Source organism: Camelus dromedarius, chromosome 10, assembly GCF_036321535.1.
Source record: "Camelus dromedarius isolate mCamDro1 chromosome 10, mCamDro1.pat, whole genome shotgun sequence".
Taxonomy (NCBI): domain Eukaryota; kingdom Metazoa; phylum Chordata; class Mammalia; order Artiodactyla; family Camelidae; genus Camelus; species Camelus dromedarius.
Genome location: NC_087445.1, coordinates 77,995,713 through 78,013,247, shown reverse-complemented (window position 1 = coordinate 78,013,247; position 17,535 = coordinate 77,995,713). Strand labels below are relative to the sequence as shown.

At 58.8% G+C, this 17,535-nt stretch overlaps 1 protein-coding gene and 1 long non-coding RNA gene across 3 annotated transcripts; one reads left to right on the top strand and one right to left on the bottom strand.

Moving 5' to 3' along the window:
- Window positions 1-3,062: 3,062 nt before the first annotated feature.
- PPP1R26 (protein phosphatase 1 regulatory subunit 26) lies at window positions 3,063-10,292 on the bottom strand. Of its 2 annotated transcripts, none has more exons than XM_031450939.2 (2): window positions 8,556-10,292; window positions 3,063-7,716 (listed from the first exon to the last, which is right to left on the bottom strand). In XM_031450939.2, exon 2 carries the CDS (start codon window positions 7,265-7,267, stop codon window positions 3,674-3,676), a length of 3,594 nt encoding a protein of 1,197 aa, XP_031306799.1. In that variant the 5' UTR covers window positions 7,268-7,716; window positions 8,556-10,292; the 3' UTR covers window positions 3,063-3,673. The 2 variants fall into 2 exon arrangements, with proteins under 2 accessions (XP_031306799.1, XP_064346832.1); XM_064490762.1 differs by having other exon boundaries at window positions 3,063-7,442.
- Window positions 10,293-10,983: 691 nt separating this feature from the next.
- On the top strand, window positions 10,984-17,213 carry LOC116152781 (uncharacterized). Its single transcript, XR_004136486.2, has 2 exons — window positions 10,984-11,072; window positions 17,003-17,213. It is a non-coding gene; the product is annotated as an uncharacterized LOC116152781 (long non-coding RNA).
- Window positions 17,214-17,535: the final 322 nt, after the last annotated feature.

Here is a 17,535-nt window from a genome sequence, read left to right as displayed (position 1 = left end):
TGCGAGGGACCGCGGGGCTGGCTCTCAGCGGGTGGCCGTGTCGGGGCGCAGGCTCGGAGGACCAGTCGGGCTGACATCCATGGACAGAACAGATGCCAGTTAATCTGGCATCACAGTCAGGACGTGCTTTAGTTAACTGTCATGGCCAATAACTAGTATTTCTGTAACAGGTGTTAATGAGTCCGTGTAAAGTTAAACTCTGTACACGGAATAAACAGAAAGGCAGAAAACAGAAATACCTTCTGTGTAACATGCGTGCCCGTCCTGAAAACTCACCGTCTCCAGCCCAGGCTCCTAATTCCCGTTTCTGGCACCTGGGCCCCGTGAGCTGCCGGCCGGCTGTGCCCCCGCCCGCCTGTCTGATGTCTCCAGGGTCCCAAGGGCTTTGCCGGTGTCGCCTCGTCTGATGCTCATGCCTGGGGGCAAGCCTGACTCCTGTGCCTCCGTTTTCAGATGGGAAATTAGGGCCCAGAGGAGGCACCCTGCAGCAGGCCCTGAAATTCCTGGGAGGGGCTGGGTGACCCCCAGACCCACCCTAACTCTCTGCACAGGTCACACAGGAACTCCAGTGATGATACACTTTATGAAACTGATCTTTTTAAACATACTTTCAAACTGGGACCTTTGTGTCGAGGGAAGGTGAAGTTTAGATTGACAGGTCTGATTGAACTGTCCAAGAACATGCCTTCTGCTCAGGGTTAGAGCACACGGAGCGGATGGGTGAAAAATGGAAGGGAAGCGACAGCCATCGTTTTTCTGATCTCTGTACTGAGTTCTTCCAAAAGCTCAAATCCAGTCAGAATAATTACGGAAAAGGTGATCGGAACACAGAGGGTAACAGAAACCAGTTTCCGCAGGTGATTTGATAAACCGCACGGCAGTTCCCGAAAGCCTGTTTCTCCGCCCGCCGCCGCCGGCCTTGGCTTCATCTGCCTTTTTGTTCCGCTCTGAAATGAAACGTCGACAAAGAGACGTTCCTAACACTTCACCAGTCACGTCATTTAGCTGCTGAGTCGGATGAAACCCAGTAACCACTTACTCTAAAGGTGCGTTTTCATTTGTGTATTTTTCCTCAGTGACATTTCATCTTTTGTTTCCAATTAGAATAAATGGTTCCAAATACAGAGTGAAATGTGCTGACATTGGCAGGGGGAGTCCCCTACGTCCAACACATAGAGCACCAGAAACCTCAAGAGATTCTGCAGACAATGTGTGTCTCCCCGTCCGCAGCAGCCTTGCCTGGTTCACACCCGGCTGCGGTTACAGGGGTGGATGGTAGAGGTGCTTTCTCCCCCTCTAAACGGGCCTGTAATTAATTTCAAGGAGAGAGATGCGACATTGAGGGCGCAATGCTGTGTACATGAGCAGATAAAGCGCTAGTGTTTGGACTGAGTGCCTGGTTCCCCGGCGTGAGTGTGTCTCGGCTGGGGAAACCCTGCGGAAGACAGGTCCGGAGCAGCAGTCAGGAGTGACTCTTCCCTTTAGAAGACCCTGTCCTCCCTCCCTCCCCGGAGGACTAGACAGCCCAGATGGGGCCACTCCCTCCTCCCTGCAGGGAGGGGAAGGCCCCGTGGCCCCTTCTCGGGAAGCAAGCGGGCTTCTCTGGCTCAGGCTTGTCCGTGGGTCTTTCTGCTGCTGCTGCTCGTGGAGGCCCTGGGGACTGAACCAAGGCCCTCGTGCTGCTAAGTCGGCGCTCTGCCGCTGAGCTCCACCCTCCCCGCCACGGGTCTTAGTCACGACAGTTCCATCTGGTGACACATCCTCCCCGAGCCTCTTCCTACAAGAGGGCACACGTTTACCACCTCGTGCAGCAGCTCCCGGGACGCGTGGTCGGGCCCGGATCCCCGGAGGAGCCGGGCCAGAGCGGCAGACGCACAGCCGGGCATCGCTCCCTGACGGTGCTCCCGTCTGCCCCACTGCAGGTCCCTTTCCAGACAGTGCGCGGGGACCTCTGACCTTGGCCTCAGTGTGTGCCAGGGTTGACCCAGGATGTAGGGTGTGGAAGCAAAAGCTTTCATGCGGTGTGGCTTGTCGGCAATCCAGGGATGGCCGGTAGTGCCCGGTAAGCACACAGAACAGGGCTGGGGAGGCGGGAGGAGAGGAAGGCTCGGGGAGCCTGGGATGGGCGGCGGCAGAGGTGCTCAGGCTAAAGGCCCTGACGGCACAGGGCGGACACTGACAGGGCCCAGACGCTGGGGTTTCACATCAACATCCCCCAGAGGCAACTCTGCAGATGACAGACTACATAAACTGACTCATGAGCAGTGCCCGATTGATTAGCATCAAGAACAAAAACAAAACCCCAAACCAGTTCTTACGTACAAAACAAGCTGATTTTTGTTTCCAAGTGTTAAAAGCAGTCCCTAAAAACTAAATCAAATTTAAAGCATGGATTAATAAATTGTTCTTGGAAGCATTTAAGTGAATGAATTTTCGACCAAGGAGATATTACACGCATGTCGTGCAGACAAGGACAGTCACAGAGGCCACAGGACCTGCTCGTCACGGCGTCTGACTCAGCTGACGCTGACCGTGGGTGCTGGTGCACGTCCCCATTTGGGCACAGAAGTGAATTCCTGCTAAAACCCCAGGGGTGGACAATGTGTAGAAAATTCACTTGCTCATTCTAAGAACAATGAAGGTCAGCTGCAAAGTAAGCCCTGCTCCAGGCCCATCACAGCTGAACTGCAGAGGTGAGGTGCGACACCCATGGCGGCTGCGGAAAGTCTGCCGACAGTCGCCGTGCAGATGTCGTGACTGGGCACCCAGCCCTGTGCACGCAGCTGTCCCTCCCGCCTCCGAGCAGAAGGCATAGGACGCCTCGCTCTACCCCGTGCTGCGCGGCGAGAACACAGGCCCGGCCCGCAGCCGCGACGCGGGCAGGCCGGGGAAGGCTGTCGGAGCGCAGCCCTGACTACTCCCGGCCCTGGAGGGTGCTGGGCTCTGCCCTGGGTTCTCAGAAGTCTGGACCACTTTGCTTGCACCGATCAAGACAAGGACACTTGATGCGGGCCAGCTGTCACCTTGTGATTAAAAACGAAGAACAGCAGTTCTTGTATAAAAAGAGGTTTATTGAGCTGTTAGAATCATGTCATCATCGAACGGGACTGGACATTAAACCATATGGGCTGCAGGCGTGAGCTGGGGACCTGCCTGGGGAGCTCCGGCGGGACTTCCACACGCAGCCGGGACGGCCGGTTTGCTTGCCGGCCTTTGTGCTTTGAGACGCTTCTCCGCTCGGAGGTGGTGATGGCAGTGTTCAGAAGTCGCGCTCGGGGCTCCCGGGACCGGGGGCTCTTTTACGTGAGATGTATTTCCACCAGCAGTCGCCCCAAAGGGCAGAGGCTGGGCCGGGTGGAACCCCAGGCGTTTGCGGATCTAAGACTTGTGCGAAGACGACCGAGAACTGGGGCGAGGAACGCCCTACAAAATTGGACGACAGCATTTGCTAAAAATATTTTTTACAGCACTTTAAATAATTTACAAAAAAGCTACAAAAATCATATTTACCAGGACACATCTGTTAAATAAAAACATCGTTTCGTGTTAGTGTACAGATATACAGGCTGACGGGGTCCTCCGGGCACCCCCCCCCCCCGCACTGTGACCTCAGTGTCAGACGCGCGCGGGGACGCGCACACTTGCTCCCCGTGCGCCTCGGCCGGGGGCGCGCTCACAGCTTGAGGACGGTGCCCTTGGCCCCGGGGCTGCCACCCTCCTCTACCGAGGTGTCGCTCAGCTCGCTGGCGTCACTGCCCAGCGCCTCCTGGTCTTCGTCGTCTCGGTCCCTCACCCTCTGCCTGCACCCCAGGTCTAAGAGGCTCTCCTCTGGCCCCGAGTTCCTCCTGCCCTGCAGGCTGAGCCCCACCTGGGACTTCCTGTGCGGCCAGTGGCCCCCTTCCTTCTTCACGAGCAAGTGAGAGCCGCCAAACACAGGGCTGTGGCCGGCCTGGGTCCCTCGGAAGGCCGAGAAGGACGGGCCCTGCAGAGGCAGACTCAGGGGGGGACTGAAGAGGCTGGCTTGCTTGCCCCCCCAGGAGATGCCCTTCCCAAAGTGGAACAGCTGCCTGGAGAGCAGCGGGGAGAAGCCGGCAAAGGGCAGGCCTCGCCTGGGGTCCATCCCGAGGCTGGGTGAGCCCCGGGCCTGGCCCTCCAACCCCTTCTCTCTCTGGCCCCCGAGGCCCCCTCTCCATGCTGCATCCCTGCCCCCCGAGCTCAGCGCCCATGCGCTCTGCAGCCGGCTCCGGGGCGCAAAGTCACTCCAGGGTGGGGCGAGGCCGGCCCGGGGCCCCCCGTCCTGCTGGGCGCCTGGGGTCAGCGCCAGCGAGCCCCGGCTCTCCGCCCGGGCACCGGGGTCCACACAGCCCGGCAGCTGACCGAAAGCGCTCTCCCCCACGACAGGCTCGGCCCCTCTCGTGCTCTGGTCTTTGTGAGCATAAACATTTCTCCTACCGGCTGGTGAGCCTTTGGCAGACACAGTCACACATCTGGCCAGGGCTGCAGGGAGGCAGGCCTGCTCGGCGCGGGGGCTGCTCCTGCCGGCCGGAGTGAAGGCTCTCCCCAGGCCCCTTGGGCCCTCGGCCTGCTGTGAGGACGCCCTGGCTCTCTGACTCCGCGTGCACACGCCGGGATGAAGGGCTGGGCCGGGAGGTGGCACCTTCCGGCATGGCGGTTCTGGCCTGGCCATGCTCCCTGTCCCAAGAGCTGTGGGGCCCCCTCCTTGAATTTCTGATCCGCTCACGGACTCCTTGGCCTTTTCTGCCAAAAACTTCCTAATCTCCAGTTCGATGCTGTCATCACTGTCCACAGAACTGCTGTCATCGGAGAGGGAACTGGGGCTTGGGGCTGGACCTGCAAGTTCATGGGCCTCCGTTTCACTGGAGAACAGGTTCCCTCCCGTAGCTCTGACCCTGGACCGGAGAGCCGGGGGTGCGTCCTCGGTGGCAGTGCAGTCTGACTTTGCTCTCTCCGTTTCCCTGCAGAGGACACGTGGAGGTCTCCCTGGGGAATCCCTGTCGTCTTTTTTGGACTTGGAGAGGCAACTTTTCAGCAAGTGTGGGCTTCTGTCTTTCCAGTCTCTCTGGAAGCCGCCTAGTTTATCCAAGAACTGCGTCTCTGTGGTGCTGAATCTGACCTTTTTCTTGCACCCAACTCGGGGGTCCTTACACCTCTTCCTGAGCCTCCGCTTGGACCTCAGCAGGTCCTTGATGGCCGTGTCCAGGTCCTCATCGCTGTCCAGCGAGCTGCTCTTGTCCTCGGAGCTCCCCTTCCCGTCCACCTGCCTCACCTCGGCCGCCTTCCCAGGGCCGGGTGACGAGGTCCCCCTTATGTCCTGGGCTGCGTGCTCGTCACCGAGCCCAACCGTCCTGCAGGGGAGAGGCTGGCCCTTGGTCTCGCCTTCCCTTCCGAGAGCCTCGCTGGCTTTGCCCTGGCCGGACTGCGCTCTCCCCTGGCCGCGGTCCGTGTCCTGGGCCCCTTCCTGCGCCATGGCCGTCTCTCGGGTCCTCTTGGGCGGGCACGGCCGTGCCGCACTGCCGACGCCTCCACCTCCACGCTTCCTCTTGCAGCTCAGCGACAGGTCTGGAGTTTTAAAGGCTGGGGCCCTGAGGCCGGGCGATGGCAGTGGGCTCTGTGCTGGTGGCGGCGGGCAGGTCTCCGTTCCGGCCAGCAAACTTCCTGACTGTGCCTTCAGGGCCAGGAATGTCCGGATTTCCTGCTCGATGCTGTCGTCACTGTCCACGGAGCTGCTGTCGCCGTCAGAGCGGGAAGGCACGTTTGGGGGATAAGGGAGTGGGCTGGCGGGCAGGGGTCTGTCACTGCCCTCTGGGGGGGCTGGCAGGATCGTTTTGGAAATGTCCAGGATGGCTTCAGCGCACATCAGCTCGGTGGATGTGTCTGCCCGGCATGGGGCCCGGTCCACAAGGTCGCCTTTGGCGGCTGTGGGTACTGGAGGTGCAGGAGCTGTGACTTCCCTGGGGGGCTTGGAGGGATGGTCGGGGTCCAGACCACCAGGGGTGAGGTCCGAGGGCTTGGCGGCCACCGGCTTCTTCTTGCCCAGGGCTTTCCTGAGGGCTTCCGGCCAGGCACCGTGTGCGGGGGGCCCGGGCCCCTTCTCCTCTGCACGTGGTGCCCTCTGCGGCGGGTCGGCGCTGGCCTCCTTCCTCTTCTCCCGCTGGTACAGCCGGATGGCCTCCTCGATGCCATCATCGCTGCTGGAGTCAGTCGTCTCGCACACTGGGGCCGTGCCCCTGGCTCTCCTCCTCCTCCTCCCTGAGCCAGCACCCCTCCGGACCCCACCTTTGCTCGGGGCTGCCTCTGCAGGGCGGCCCGCGGTGGATGCAGGCTCGGTGGTGACCTTGGACCTGGGGCCTCTGGGCAGCGCACCGGACTTTGCGGCCCGGGGAGGTTTCCGGAAGACAAACTCCTTACAGGTGCCGGCCAGGTCCTGCTGGTGTGCCTTGACCACCGGCTCTCTGCTGGGTCTGCGCACCGACGTGGCCGGGCCGTCGCTGGGGTCTGGTGTTCTGTCAGCAGGGGTGCTGCTGGGTCTGCGCGCTGATGGGGCAGGGCCGTCACTGGGCTCTGCTGTTCTGTCGGCAGGGGTGCCGCCTTTCGGGGTGTCGCGCTGCCTCTTCTGGCTCAGGAACTGTTCGATCTCCGCCCGGATGCTCTGTTCGAAGGAGTCATCGCTGCTCACACTGGCTGGGGAGGCAGAGCCCTGGTCCTTGCCCGCTCCCTGGCTGGAGCCAGCTGCCAGGTTTGGGGGACCCAGGGCGGTTGGGGCGCTGCTCGGAGGTGGCTCTGGTTTGCATCGACTAGCCGAGTCTGCAGCCCTGGGCGGCGGGGCGGCGCCACTTTTGGCCTTCAGGTATTCCTGGATGGCTTCCTCGATGTCCCGGTCCACGGAGTCGTCACTGTCCGAATCCAGCACCAGGGGGCCGAGGTCTGCGGCCTCCTCCTCACCCTTGGGGTCAAAACCAGCAGCAAGACCACAGGCAGCAAAGGCAGGGCTGGCGGCCAGCCGGGCGCCGCAGCCTCTCTCTGCCCTCTGGCTTCTCGGCCGGGCATGCTCGCCGCTCATGCCCAGAGCGGCCCCGTCGCCCTGAAGTGTGCTGATGACCATCTGCACCTTGGCGCTCACCGCTGCTCTCGAGACGCCCTCTTTGGGCTCTGAGAAGCATCCGGGAAACCTACAGATCCCGGGTGGCCCAAAGGCCTCCCATTTGGACTGGAGAGCGAGCACAGGAGGGGCGTTCATGAGAAACATCCTAGCAGACGAGAGGGCAGGCAGAGAGGCGGCGCTTGGCTTCTCTGCCGGCTTCACATCCTGGAGGAGATGGCACGAAGGGATGGGGCCCGAGGTCCGGTCACGGCGCCCGGGCAGGCTTGGCGAGGGTCCGCCGGGCAAGCCACTCACGCCTCCTGGGCCTCGGCGTCCTCAGCTGTAAAGGGAGAATGGCTGAGAAGGTTCATGAGAAGACGCATCTGAGCAGCCTGCATGGAGCCGGCGGATGCCCACATGAACCTTGTTTCTCTGTCCGTCTGTCCATCTTCTCTGTAAAGAAACAGAGGGCTTGTTTCCCTCCAGAAGTGGTCAGGAGGTGCCACTGAGATAAAGCCTCAAGTGCTTCTCTGCAGGCAGAAAAGAATGCCTGGTGTGAATCCAGGCTCAGCAAGACGTCCTGGGTCGGCCCGCCTTGTTGGGAACCGCAGCTCCTGAAATGAGAAGTTACGTGACGTGAGCGAGTTGATGTGCTTCCTCCAAACACCTTTACAGAACCATCTACACCAAAGCCCTTTTGTTTGAAAATGTCAACTGTGTATTTCCCAGGTGGTCTCATGGGACCACATCGTTATTTTTCACTAATTAGCACAAAAGTTCCCCTGAACGCAGTCATGGGCCCCTTCTCATCCAGTGTGGCTTTCCCAGTTTCCACGTCTCGGACCAAATGTGGCCGGGTCAGCAGAGCCGCTGGGCCGGTCTCAGGAACACTCTGAAGATCTGCTCCCAGCAGCCTTTACGCTAAAGGTCTGGGACCACTGCCGCGGAGAGGAGCGGGGCGCAGGCCCTGCGCAGGAGGTTAGAAAGCCGCGAGACATGTCATGTAACGGTTAATTCTGAACGTTTCTCTGACTTTTCCGGGTCCCAAACTGGAATGCAGAGCAGCTGAGATGCAAGAGGGGCGCTCGGGAGCACCTATGGAAACAGGAAGGTGAATTCCCACCCCAAACAGAGCTGGGCAAGGCTGTCACCACCCCGGACCTCGGTGGGTGGCTGGAAGTGGTCTGTGTGTTTGCTTTGCTTCCAATGCAGATCTTTCTCCGCTAGAAGCTTCCTTCCGACAGACACAGAATCCTGTGTTTACACACCCCAGTCCTTTCCAAGAAAGCCTGGCCCGGCCACCTAGGCACAGATGTGCCCAAACAGTTGCGACCAGCAATTAACCAGAGGGCGCCACCGATTCAGAAGGAAGTCCCTTTGTTATTGCTGATTTGCACTCAAAAAAAAGTTTAGTTTCGCTAAACTGCCACGTAAAAGAATAGGCAGCAGTCACCTGGAACGCTCTTCAAGACAAGGCTCCATGGGACGTCTGCAGAACAGCGCGGGGGGCCGGGTCTCTGTCCCTCCATGGACATGCTGTGGCGTCCCACGCCCGCTTACTAAGTGGACGTTTGCTGGCAGCACTGAAGGCTCAGAGTCCTAACTCAGGGGCTGAAGCCACGGCTGGGAGATATTTCGGGTGGAAAGAAACTGCAGTAATTCAGGGGCTCAGAGTTAAATTCTGGAAGGACCTACCTTGAGGCTAATACAGTTAATCACAACTGAAGTGCAGCTCTTCTGGGCCATAGGTCTGCCACCGTCAGGTGGTGACGCGGCTGGGGGAGCGCGTGCAGCCGTCTACCAGTCCTCAGGTTCTAGCACCCCACGACAGCCCCCTCCCGGGAGAACCCCCCGCCATGGCCGAAGACCCCTGGGGACCAGCAGTGCAGGGGGGAGGGCTCTGTCACTGGCCTGTGCCCACCCTGCACACTGCGGTAATAATTCAAGCTGCCTCAGCAAAGTGAGAGACCACGAGACATTCGCGTAGCCCTTGGGCTGTGAAGAGTCTGAATCGAAAATATGAACTCCTTAAACATCAATGCCATCTTAAAAGACGGGCCCAGGGGCGAGCTCAAGTGCACGGGGCTGCAGGATTACTACTCAGGAAGCAGCGTGGGCCAAAGGGGAACCGCTCATCCCCTCTAACCAAGCTGACCATGGTCACCGCTCTTAAACGTGCGTAGAGAGCTCGGACTCTCAGTGAATGGTTTTCTGAAGTGTCAAACTACCTAGTGCCAGAATGAGGTTAAAAATTCAGAGGGCGTCTCCGGCGACAGCTTGTGGCTTTGAAACAATCAGCTCTGTGAGATGAATCGTTCTGGAAAACTCCCCTGAGCTGTGCTTGGAGAGGCTGTGAGCTGAAGGCAGGGGCTTCCACTTTGCCAAATTGCCACCCTGCAGCCCAAGGGCCCCAGAGCTGGGTCTGGAAGGAGGCTGTGGGGACATCCAGGTCTGCACACCAAAGCCCCGTGGTGCCAGAATTTGAAAAGTGGAGGAGGGTGCCTGGACCTTTTCTCAGTCTAGACACTAACCTCCAGGAGGGCAGATCCCTGCTAATGCTTATCAACCTGATAGACTGGCTCCCTGCACGAGATGCCCCCCATACATCTCCTGGGTGCACCCGAAAGCTGCACAGCTCCTGTTTCTTACCTCCCAGTCCCAGTTTTCCCCCAGGGTTAGGGAGGGGAGGGTCGAGTGAGGGCACCAGGCCCAGAAAGAGGGCCCTCTCAGCAGGGCCAGCCCGGAGTGGGCGTTGGCTAGAATTCGACCCTGGCCTGCGGGAAGGTGAGACTTTACAACAGGGCGAGGACGTCTCCCTAGCAAAGCTGCAGGTTCACTGCCTGTGCCTGGGGGCCCCGAGGCAAGGCGAGACCCTCCCGGCTGCCCCCGCCCTGATCTTTCACCCGGAGCACGGGCTGCTCCCCTGCCCCCGGCCTGGGGGTGCTAACCCCCAGCGCGGCCTCAGCGGGGAGGGATCCTGGCGCCTGGAGCAGCGACCGGGCCCTCCGGCAGGGAAGGGGTCAGGCCTCCACGCAGGGCTGCGCCCCCGGGGTGTATGTTGGGCTTCGTGGGCTTGGGGGCGAGGGGCCGGCCGGGGAGCCCGGTGACCCTCCCGGAAGCTGCGCGGGGCGCAGGGCGCGAACCGCCCCTCTCGGGAGCGCCGGGCCCTCGGCCCTCCGCCGCGCTCGGGGCGGTGAGCCGCGAGCGCCGGGGCCAGGCCGGAAGCCGTCCCGCCGCGGGCCCTCACCTGCGCCTCACCTGGGCAGCGCGCCCGGCCGGCTTCGAGGAACGCGGGCGCGGAGAGCGCGGGGCGGGGTGGGTGGGGGAGGACCGAGAGCCGTCTCCGGGGCCGCGATCCCCGCCCGGCCAGGTAACGACGCCGGCGCCCAGCCGAGCCCGCCCCGCCCGCCGCGATCCCTTCCCCGGCGGCCGGCGCCGCGCTGCGGCCTGCACGCCCGCCCTCCGACCCGGCCCCCGCCGCCCCGCCCGGCCGGGCGCCGGCCCTCCGGCCCCCGCCCCGCGCGCCGAGTCCCGGAGAGGCGGCGGGTCCCCGCGCGAAGGGGGCCGGGCCGCCGGCGCCGGGTGGGGGTGGTGCGCGGGGGGGGCGGGGCGCGCGGCGCGGGGCGGGGCGGCCCGTGGAGCCCCCACCCCGGACCTACCGGCGGCGGCGGGGCGGCGGCGGCCGCGCTCCGGAAGCCGTGCCCGGTGGCTGGGCATCATGGGAATGGCACGGCCGAGTTCCGGGGGAGGCGCGCGGCCCGGCCGGACCCCCGCCCGGCGAGCGCGCGCCCACCTGCCGGCCGCGCTGCGGAGGAGCCGCGGGCGCCGCGCACCGCCCCCGCGCCCGCCCCGCGCCCGCGCCGGCGCCCCGCGCCCGCCCGCCCAGCCCGGAGGCGGCCCGAGCCTTCGGAGACGCCCCACCCCTCCCCGGACTCGGACAGGCCCCCGAAACGCGCCTGGTGCGGTTGGAGTGAGTAGTCGGCTGATGTCTGACCTCCACCCCGCTCCCGGCCGGAGGCGGGGGCCCTCCGGTGCTGTCGAGCACCCTGTCCCCGGCGGGCCCCAGCTGCCCGGCGCCAGGGGCGCGCGCTGAGTGGCCGCGTCGGCAGACACCGCCCTGCCTCCGCGGTCCCTCGGTGGGAAGGTTAGGCTGGGAGGTGTGGGCGGCCGGGGAGCCGCTGGTGGGCTAGTGGAGCGTTGATCCTGCTACTCTGATCTTCAGCTGCGCCGTTACTGGAAGCTCCCACCTGTCCAGTGTCCGCTGTGTGCCCGGCACCGTACCCTCCCCCCCTTCCTCCCCCTCCCGGCTGGCGGAGTGGTTCCTTGCCTTAAGGCTGCGCGAAGCTCAAGGCTAAGCCAGGCTCCCTGGAAGCAGGAGTTCTTCCTGCTGACACCCCCCCACCGCCCTCAAGTACTCTGAGCTCCGGGCTGCAGGGCCAGCCTTCTCTCCAAGAAAGCTGCCCAGGCCTGCAGCTGTCTTTGCCGGATGCTTCTATGTGTCTGTGCCCCCTGCTTCAGCCTAGACTTAGGGATAAGGACCCCGAGGCTGAGACGGGATGAACAGCCGGGGGCAGGAGCCCGCGGCAGGGAAGCGGGAAGTAGGGTGAAATATAAGCCTTGGGGGACTTCAGAGCAGCAGGGGCCCTGAGTGTGTGCAGGCCCCAGGCCTGGCCTCCAGGCTCTCTGAGGCTGGGGCAACCTGGGGCCAGCTCCCCATGTGCACCTGCAGCCTGGTGCCCGCAGGAGGAAGTAGATGTTAAAGACACATCTCTGCTGGACATCTGGCCAGTTTGGGAAGGGGAGAGAGAGCGCTGTCTTCCAGGAACCCACCAGGGACTATTAGCCGCATTCTATTTCTGGTCTCTTCACCGACTGTGTGGCCTTGAAGGTCCTTCCAGTTCTTTTTGTTTTTCAAACAGTGCCGAAATCTTCGCCCAGGGCTTGTAGTATCCCGGTGCTGCTCAGGGGCCCAGGGCCGGTGGGGACTGAGCCAGACCAGTGTGTGTGTGGGCAGACTGAAAGCAAGACACAAATACAGTCTGTCTGTCCATCCCTACTGGCCTCCTTGACCCAGATATATAGGAGGGTGAACTGGGGTTTCGTTTCCTGTCTAGAAAGTGCCAGGGTTCAGATGGCAAACAGGCACTTGAAAAAATGCTCAACATCACTAGTCAGAGAAATGCAAATCAAAACCACACTGAGGTACCGCCTCACGCCAGCCAGAACGGCCATCATTACAAAGTCCACAAACAATAAATGCTGGAGAGGCTGTGGCGAAAAGGGAACCCTCCTGCACTGCTGGTTGGAATGTTGTTTGGTGCAGCCACTGTGGAAAACGGTGTGGAGATTCCTTTAAAAAATTAAAAATAGAGTTGAACTATGATCCAGGAATCCCACTTCTGGGCATGTATCTGGAGGAAAATATAATTCGAAAAGACGCACGCACCCCATTGTTCACAGCAGCACTATTTACAGCAGCCAAGACGTGGAAGCAACCTTAGTGTCCATTGACAGATGGCTGGGCTAAGAAGCTGTGGTATATTTATACAACGGAACACTACTCAGCCATTAAAAAGAATAAAATAATGCCATTTACAGCAACATGGATGGACCTGGAGAATGTCATTCTAAGTGAAGTAAGCCAGACAGAGAAAGAAAAATGCCATATGATATCACTCATGTGTGGAATCTAAAAAAAAAGGAAACAAGTGAACTCATGTACAGAACAGAAACATGCTCACAGACATAGAGAACAAACTTACGGTTACCAGGGGGGAAAGGGGGTGGGGAGGGATTAATTGGGAAGTAGAAATTGTCACCTCCTGGGGAGAGATGGAAGTGCTAGCTGTCTTGATTGTGGCGGTGGTGTCGTGGGTGTGCACATCTGTCAGAATTCTTCAAACTGTACATCGGACTATGTGTAGTGTTGTGTACAATACTTATACCGCAATAAAGGTGCTTTAAAGACAAGTGCTGGGGGCTGGACAGGATGAAAAATCAGAAACTTTCTCCTGTGGGAACGAGAAGGGGGCTATTTCTAGTCTAATCAGCTTGGGGGATTTGGGGGCCAAGTGTCGAGAAACCCATGAAAACATTGTATTAATGCTTCAGCAAACGGTTTTAATAAATAAGATTTTCTCATTACCGGAAGTTTGGGAAAATGTACCTAATTAATAACCCAATGACCCAGAAACACAGATGACAAATATTTTGGCATGTTTCTCCACAGTTTTTGTTTTTTATTTACTTTGCTTTTATTTTTAAAATGTATTTATTTTGAGGGAGCATTGGGTTTATTTATTTATTTTTAGAGGAGGTGCCCTGGGCCTGCACCGGGGACCACTGAGCTGTGTCCTCCCCACGCCAGGGCCTGAACGGGGCTGTGATGAACGGCTTCCGTGATGTGTCGCTGGAAGTGGGCTGAGCCTTTCCTTAGGGGTGATTACTGGAAGAGGCACCGCTAGCCAAGGACCATGGTGCATTGTGGCCAAAATGCCCTCCAGAAATGACCGGCTGACTGATGGTCCGCCCACCGGGTGGGTAAGGGGCCTGGGTGGTGTCGTTCCGTTTCTTTTTTTTTTTTTTTTAATTGAAGTACAGTCAGTTACAGTGTGTGAGTTTCCAGTGTCCAGCAGCATGTCCCAGTCATGCATATGCGTACATGCATTTGTCTTCATAGTCCTTTTCATGAAAGGTTATTACAAGATACTGAACACAGTTCCCTGTGTTATACAGAAGAAACCTGGGGTTTTTTCAGTCTGTTTTTATACAGAGTGACTAACATTTGCAAATCTAAAACTCCCAAGTGCGTCCCTTCCCACCCCCTTTCCCTTGTAACCTTAAGATTGTTTCCTACGCCTGCGAGTCTGTTTCTGTTTTGTAGATGAGTTCGTTAGCGTCCTCTTTTTTCTGTGCTTCTTTTTGGATTCCACATATGAGCGATATCATATGGTATTTGTCTGTCTTCCTCTGGCTTGCTTCACTTAGAATGACGACCTCCAGGTCCATCCACGTTACTGCAAATGGCGTGATTTTATTCTTTGTTCCGTTCTGTCTCCGGCGATCTCACAGGTAGAACGTGCCTTTTCCGCTCTGACTTTAACTCCTGTGACTGCTGGCGACGCAGGACAGCGTCTCACCGTGCTGTCAGCCGCTTGGGAATTGCCTGTGCGCGCTCTCCGTGCGTCTTTAGTTTTTCTGCTGGGTGGCGGGCCTTCCTCTCATTCCAGGACGTCTCTCGTTGAGGGTCTGGCGCGTCCCCCCGTACACTCCTGTGCACTGCGTTTACTTTTCAGCGTGCCACTTTTCTTTTACCTTTGGATTTAGTGTTTTGTTGATTTTGTGTGCAGTGCACAAGGTTTACATCAGTATGCAGCCGAAATCTGTCAAGTTTCCTTTATGGCTTCCGGCTCTGGGCAAAGCCCGGGGCAGCTTCTACCACACTGAGAGCCTGCCCCCATTTCATGGCTGAGTTTCAGAATGAGACAGCACTTGAAGACACGGAGGGGCAGGAATTACAGATCCCTGTGGGAATCGGGTGCCCAGGGGAGTGACGGGTAACAAACAGGTTCTGGAAGGGAGAGGCTTTCTGCCCTCCTTTTTGAAGCCGCTGGCCTCCAGTTACTCACGTGCACACACACGCAGGCACACGCAGGCTCGCGCGTGTGAGCGCGCGCACAGGAACACGTAGCTGTGTTCTGCCTTTTAGGAAGCCTTATCTCCCGCACGCTGTGAGGTCTTCGCTGGAGGAGCAAGGGGCGGCATCTGTTTTTAGTCAAAACGTCCCTGTTGTGAGCGGCGGCGTCAGGGACTCCAGTTTTCCTCGTAATCAAGCCCCTAACTGTGCAGGTTCGGGGTCCCCCATATCCGCCCACGGGCTGCCTTCCCACCGTTCCTGCGGTGGGCCCGTCGGCCCCCGTGTAGGGGGCCTCCTTCTCCAAGGCAGGGGGACCCCTGGCTTCTCTGCTCGGTCCAGGCCAGGCGCTTCTAGGACAGTCAGTGGCTCGGCTGTCCCCCCGGCGGTGAGCGGTGGGAGCAGGGACAGGAGCGGCGGCTGGGCGTCCAGGCCGCTCTGGGGCCCCGGGTGATCACCGCTCCTGTCGAGGGGCAGAGGACCCTCAGAGGGGCCTGCTCCCTGCTCGTCTCCGCAGGGAGCGGGGGACCTCCAGGCGACAGCCGGAGCCAGTGCGAGCGAGAGGAGCCAGAGGCCCCTTCGCTCGTGCCCGTCTTCCCTCCGCGAGTCACGGCGCTGCCGCAACGCGGGCAGGCGCCGTGGCACCTGGAGGCCGCGCAGCCCGCCGGCCCGCTCGGAGGCCCTGTCCTGAGCTTCTGCTCCCGCAGTTCCTGCACACCGGTCTCTACAAAGACGCTTCTTCATTTAACAAAGCAGAAACCCTACAGAGCTCTTAGTAGGGACGGTGGAGCCAAGGATGCCGTCCTGCACCCTGAGCCCTGCCCGGAGAGAAGGAGGCGGGTCCACACGCCGGGGGAGCCCAGGGCCGCGTAAAGCCCAGGCCGGGCTGCTCTCAGAGACGGCCGTGGGGGTGGCCGGTGCCCTGCTACCCAGCAGAGCGGATGCAGAGCGTGTTGTTTCCCCCCCGAACTTGCCAGCAACCATCAGCAGTGTGCCTTCCTCGGCGGAGTGGCGCAGGGTGGGGGGCCGGCCATGGCACCTGTGTTGTTCCTGCTGACTTCTTTATGTTGTTTCAGCTTTTAACATCATGAGCATTGCTTTCATAGACACAAAAATTAACCTGTACGAAGTACTGAATGGAATGCATGGACATTCACGTGTGTGAGTGTGGCCGCACACACCCTCCACCCAGACCCGGTCCAAGGACCTCTGCCCACTCGAGTCGGCCTTTGGAAATCCTATTTCTGCAAAACCATTAAAAAAATTGAATTATAGTTGGCTTACAATGTTGTGTTAATTTCTGGTGCACAACATTGTGTTTTGGCTATACACGTATATATTCCTTTCTGTGTTCTTTTCCATTATAGGCTATTACAAGGCATTTTTTCTTTCTTTAATTGATATTACAAGGTGTTGACTATAGTTCCCTGTGCTCTACAGTAGGACCTTGTTGTTCATCTGTTTTATATACAGTAGTGTGTATCTGTAAATCCCGAATTTCCAATTTATCTCTACCCCTCCTTTTCTCCCCTGGTAACCATAAGTTTGTTTTCTATGTCTGTGAGTCTGTTTCTGTTTTGTAAATAAGTTCATCTGTGTCCTTATTTTAGATTCTACATGTAAGTGATACCATATGGTATTCTTCTTTCTCTGTCTGAATTACTTCTCTTAGTATGACGATCTCCAGGTCCATCTGTGTTGCTGCAATGTCATTATCTTATCCTTTTTTATGGCTGAGTAGTATTCCGTTGTATAGATACACCACAGCTTCTTTACCCAGTCATCTGTCGATGGACACAGCTGTCTCTGTGTCTTGGTTATCATAAATAGTGCTGCTGTGAACATTGGGGTGCAGGTGGCTTTTCAAATTAGTTTCCTCCAGACATGTGCCCAGGAGTGGGGAGTGGGATTGCTGGATCATGTGGTATTTGAGTTTTGCAAGGAGCCCCCATACTGTTTCCCACAGTGGCTGCACAACCTGCGTTCCCACCGGTGGTGTACGAGGGCTCCCTTTTCTCCACACCCTCTCCAGCGTTTATTGTGTGAAACCACTTTTTAAATCTTTTGCCTCAGAAGCGACTTTTATTCAGCTTATTTCTTGAGTGTCAGGTTCTCAGAATTTTCCTGGCATGAATTTCACTTACACGTAGAATCTTAGAAAAGGACACAAATGAACTTACTTACGAAACAAAACCAGACTCACAGACACAGAGGACAAGCTGACGGCTGCCAGGGGATTTCACCCCGTTTATTATTTACCATTGCAGGGGACAACGTGACTGGAAGAGCGTCTGTTTATAAGGCAGCGAGACGGAGGCAGAAAATAGGCGCCTTGAGACGAACGTGTTCGGGGGGACCCGGTGTGTCATAAACGGAAGTGAAGGCACGTCACCTCCCATTTACTCACACAAGAGCGGGATGTTTCTGTGATTTTGTCTCTCAGATTCTTTCAGAAAATAAATTATTCTCATGAGGCAATTTGGGGAGATTTGTCCCTGTCCTCTCCTCAGAGGGGGTCCTGGGGTGGCACTGGGAGGTGGCTGGACGGGGGTGCTCAGGCTGGGATCGGGGGGCCCCTTCAAAGGCAGGAAAACGTACTGACGAAGGCAAAGTGACAACGGCCGGCAGAAATCAGACGTCTCGGGCCAGGGGCTCTGGGGCAGGAGCCCGTCTCAGGTCAGTCCGCACAGACATGAGGGGCGGTGGGGGGCAGGCTGGAACGCTCTGGGACGCAGGACTGGGTGAGCGGAGGTGGCTGTGATGTGGGCGCTGTGGGGGCCTTGGCTGAGAAGACCCCTCG

Excerpts from the sequence above, each read along its gene's own strand:
- PPP1R26 (XM_031450939.2), bottom strand. The coding sequence starts at position 7,267 with ATGTTTCTCATGAACGCCCCTCCTGTGCTCGCTCTCCAGTCCAAATGG.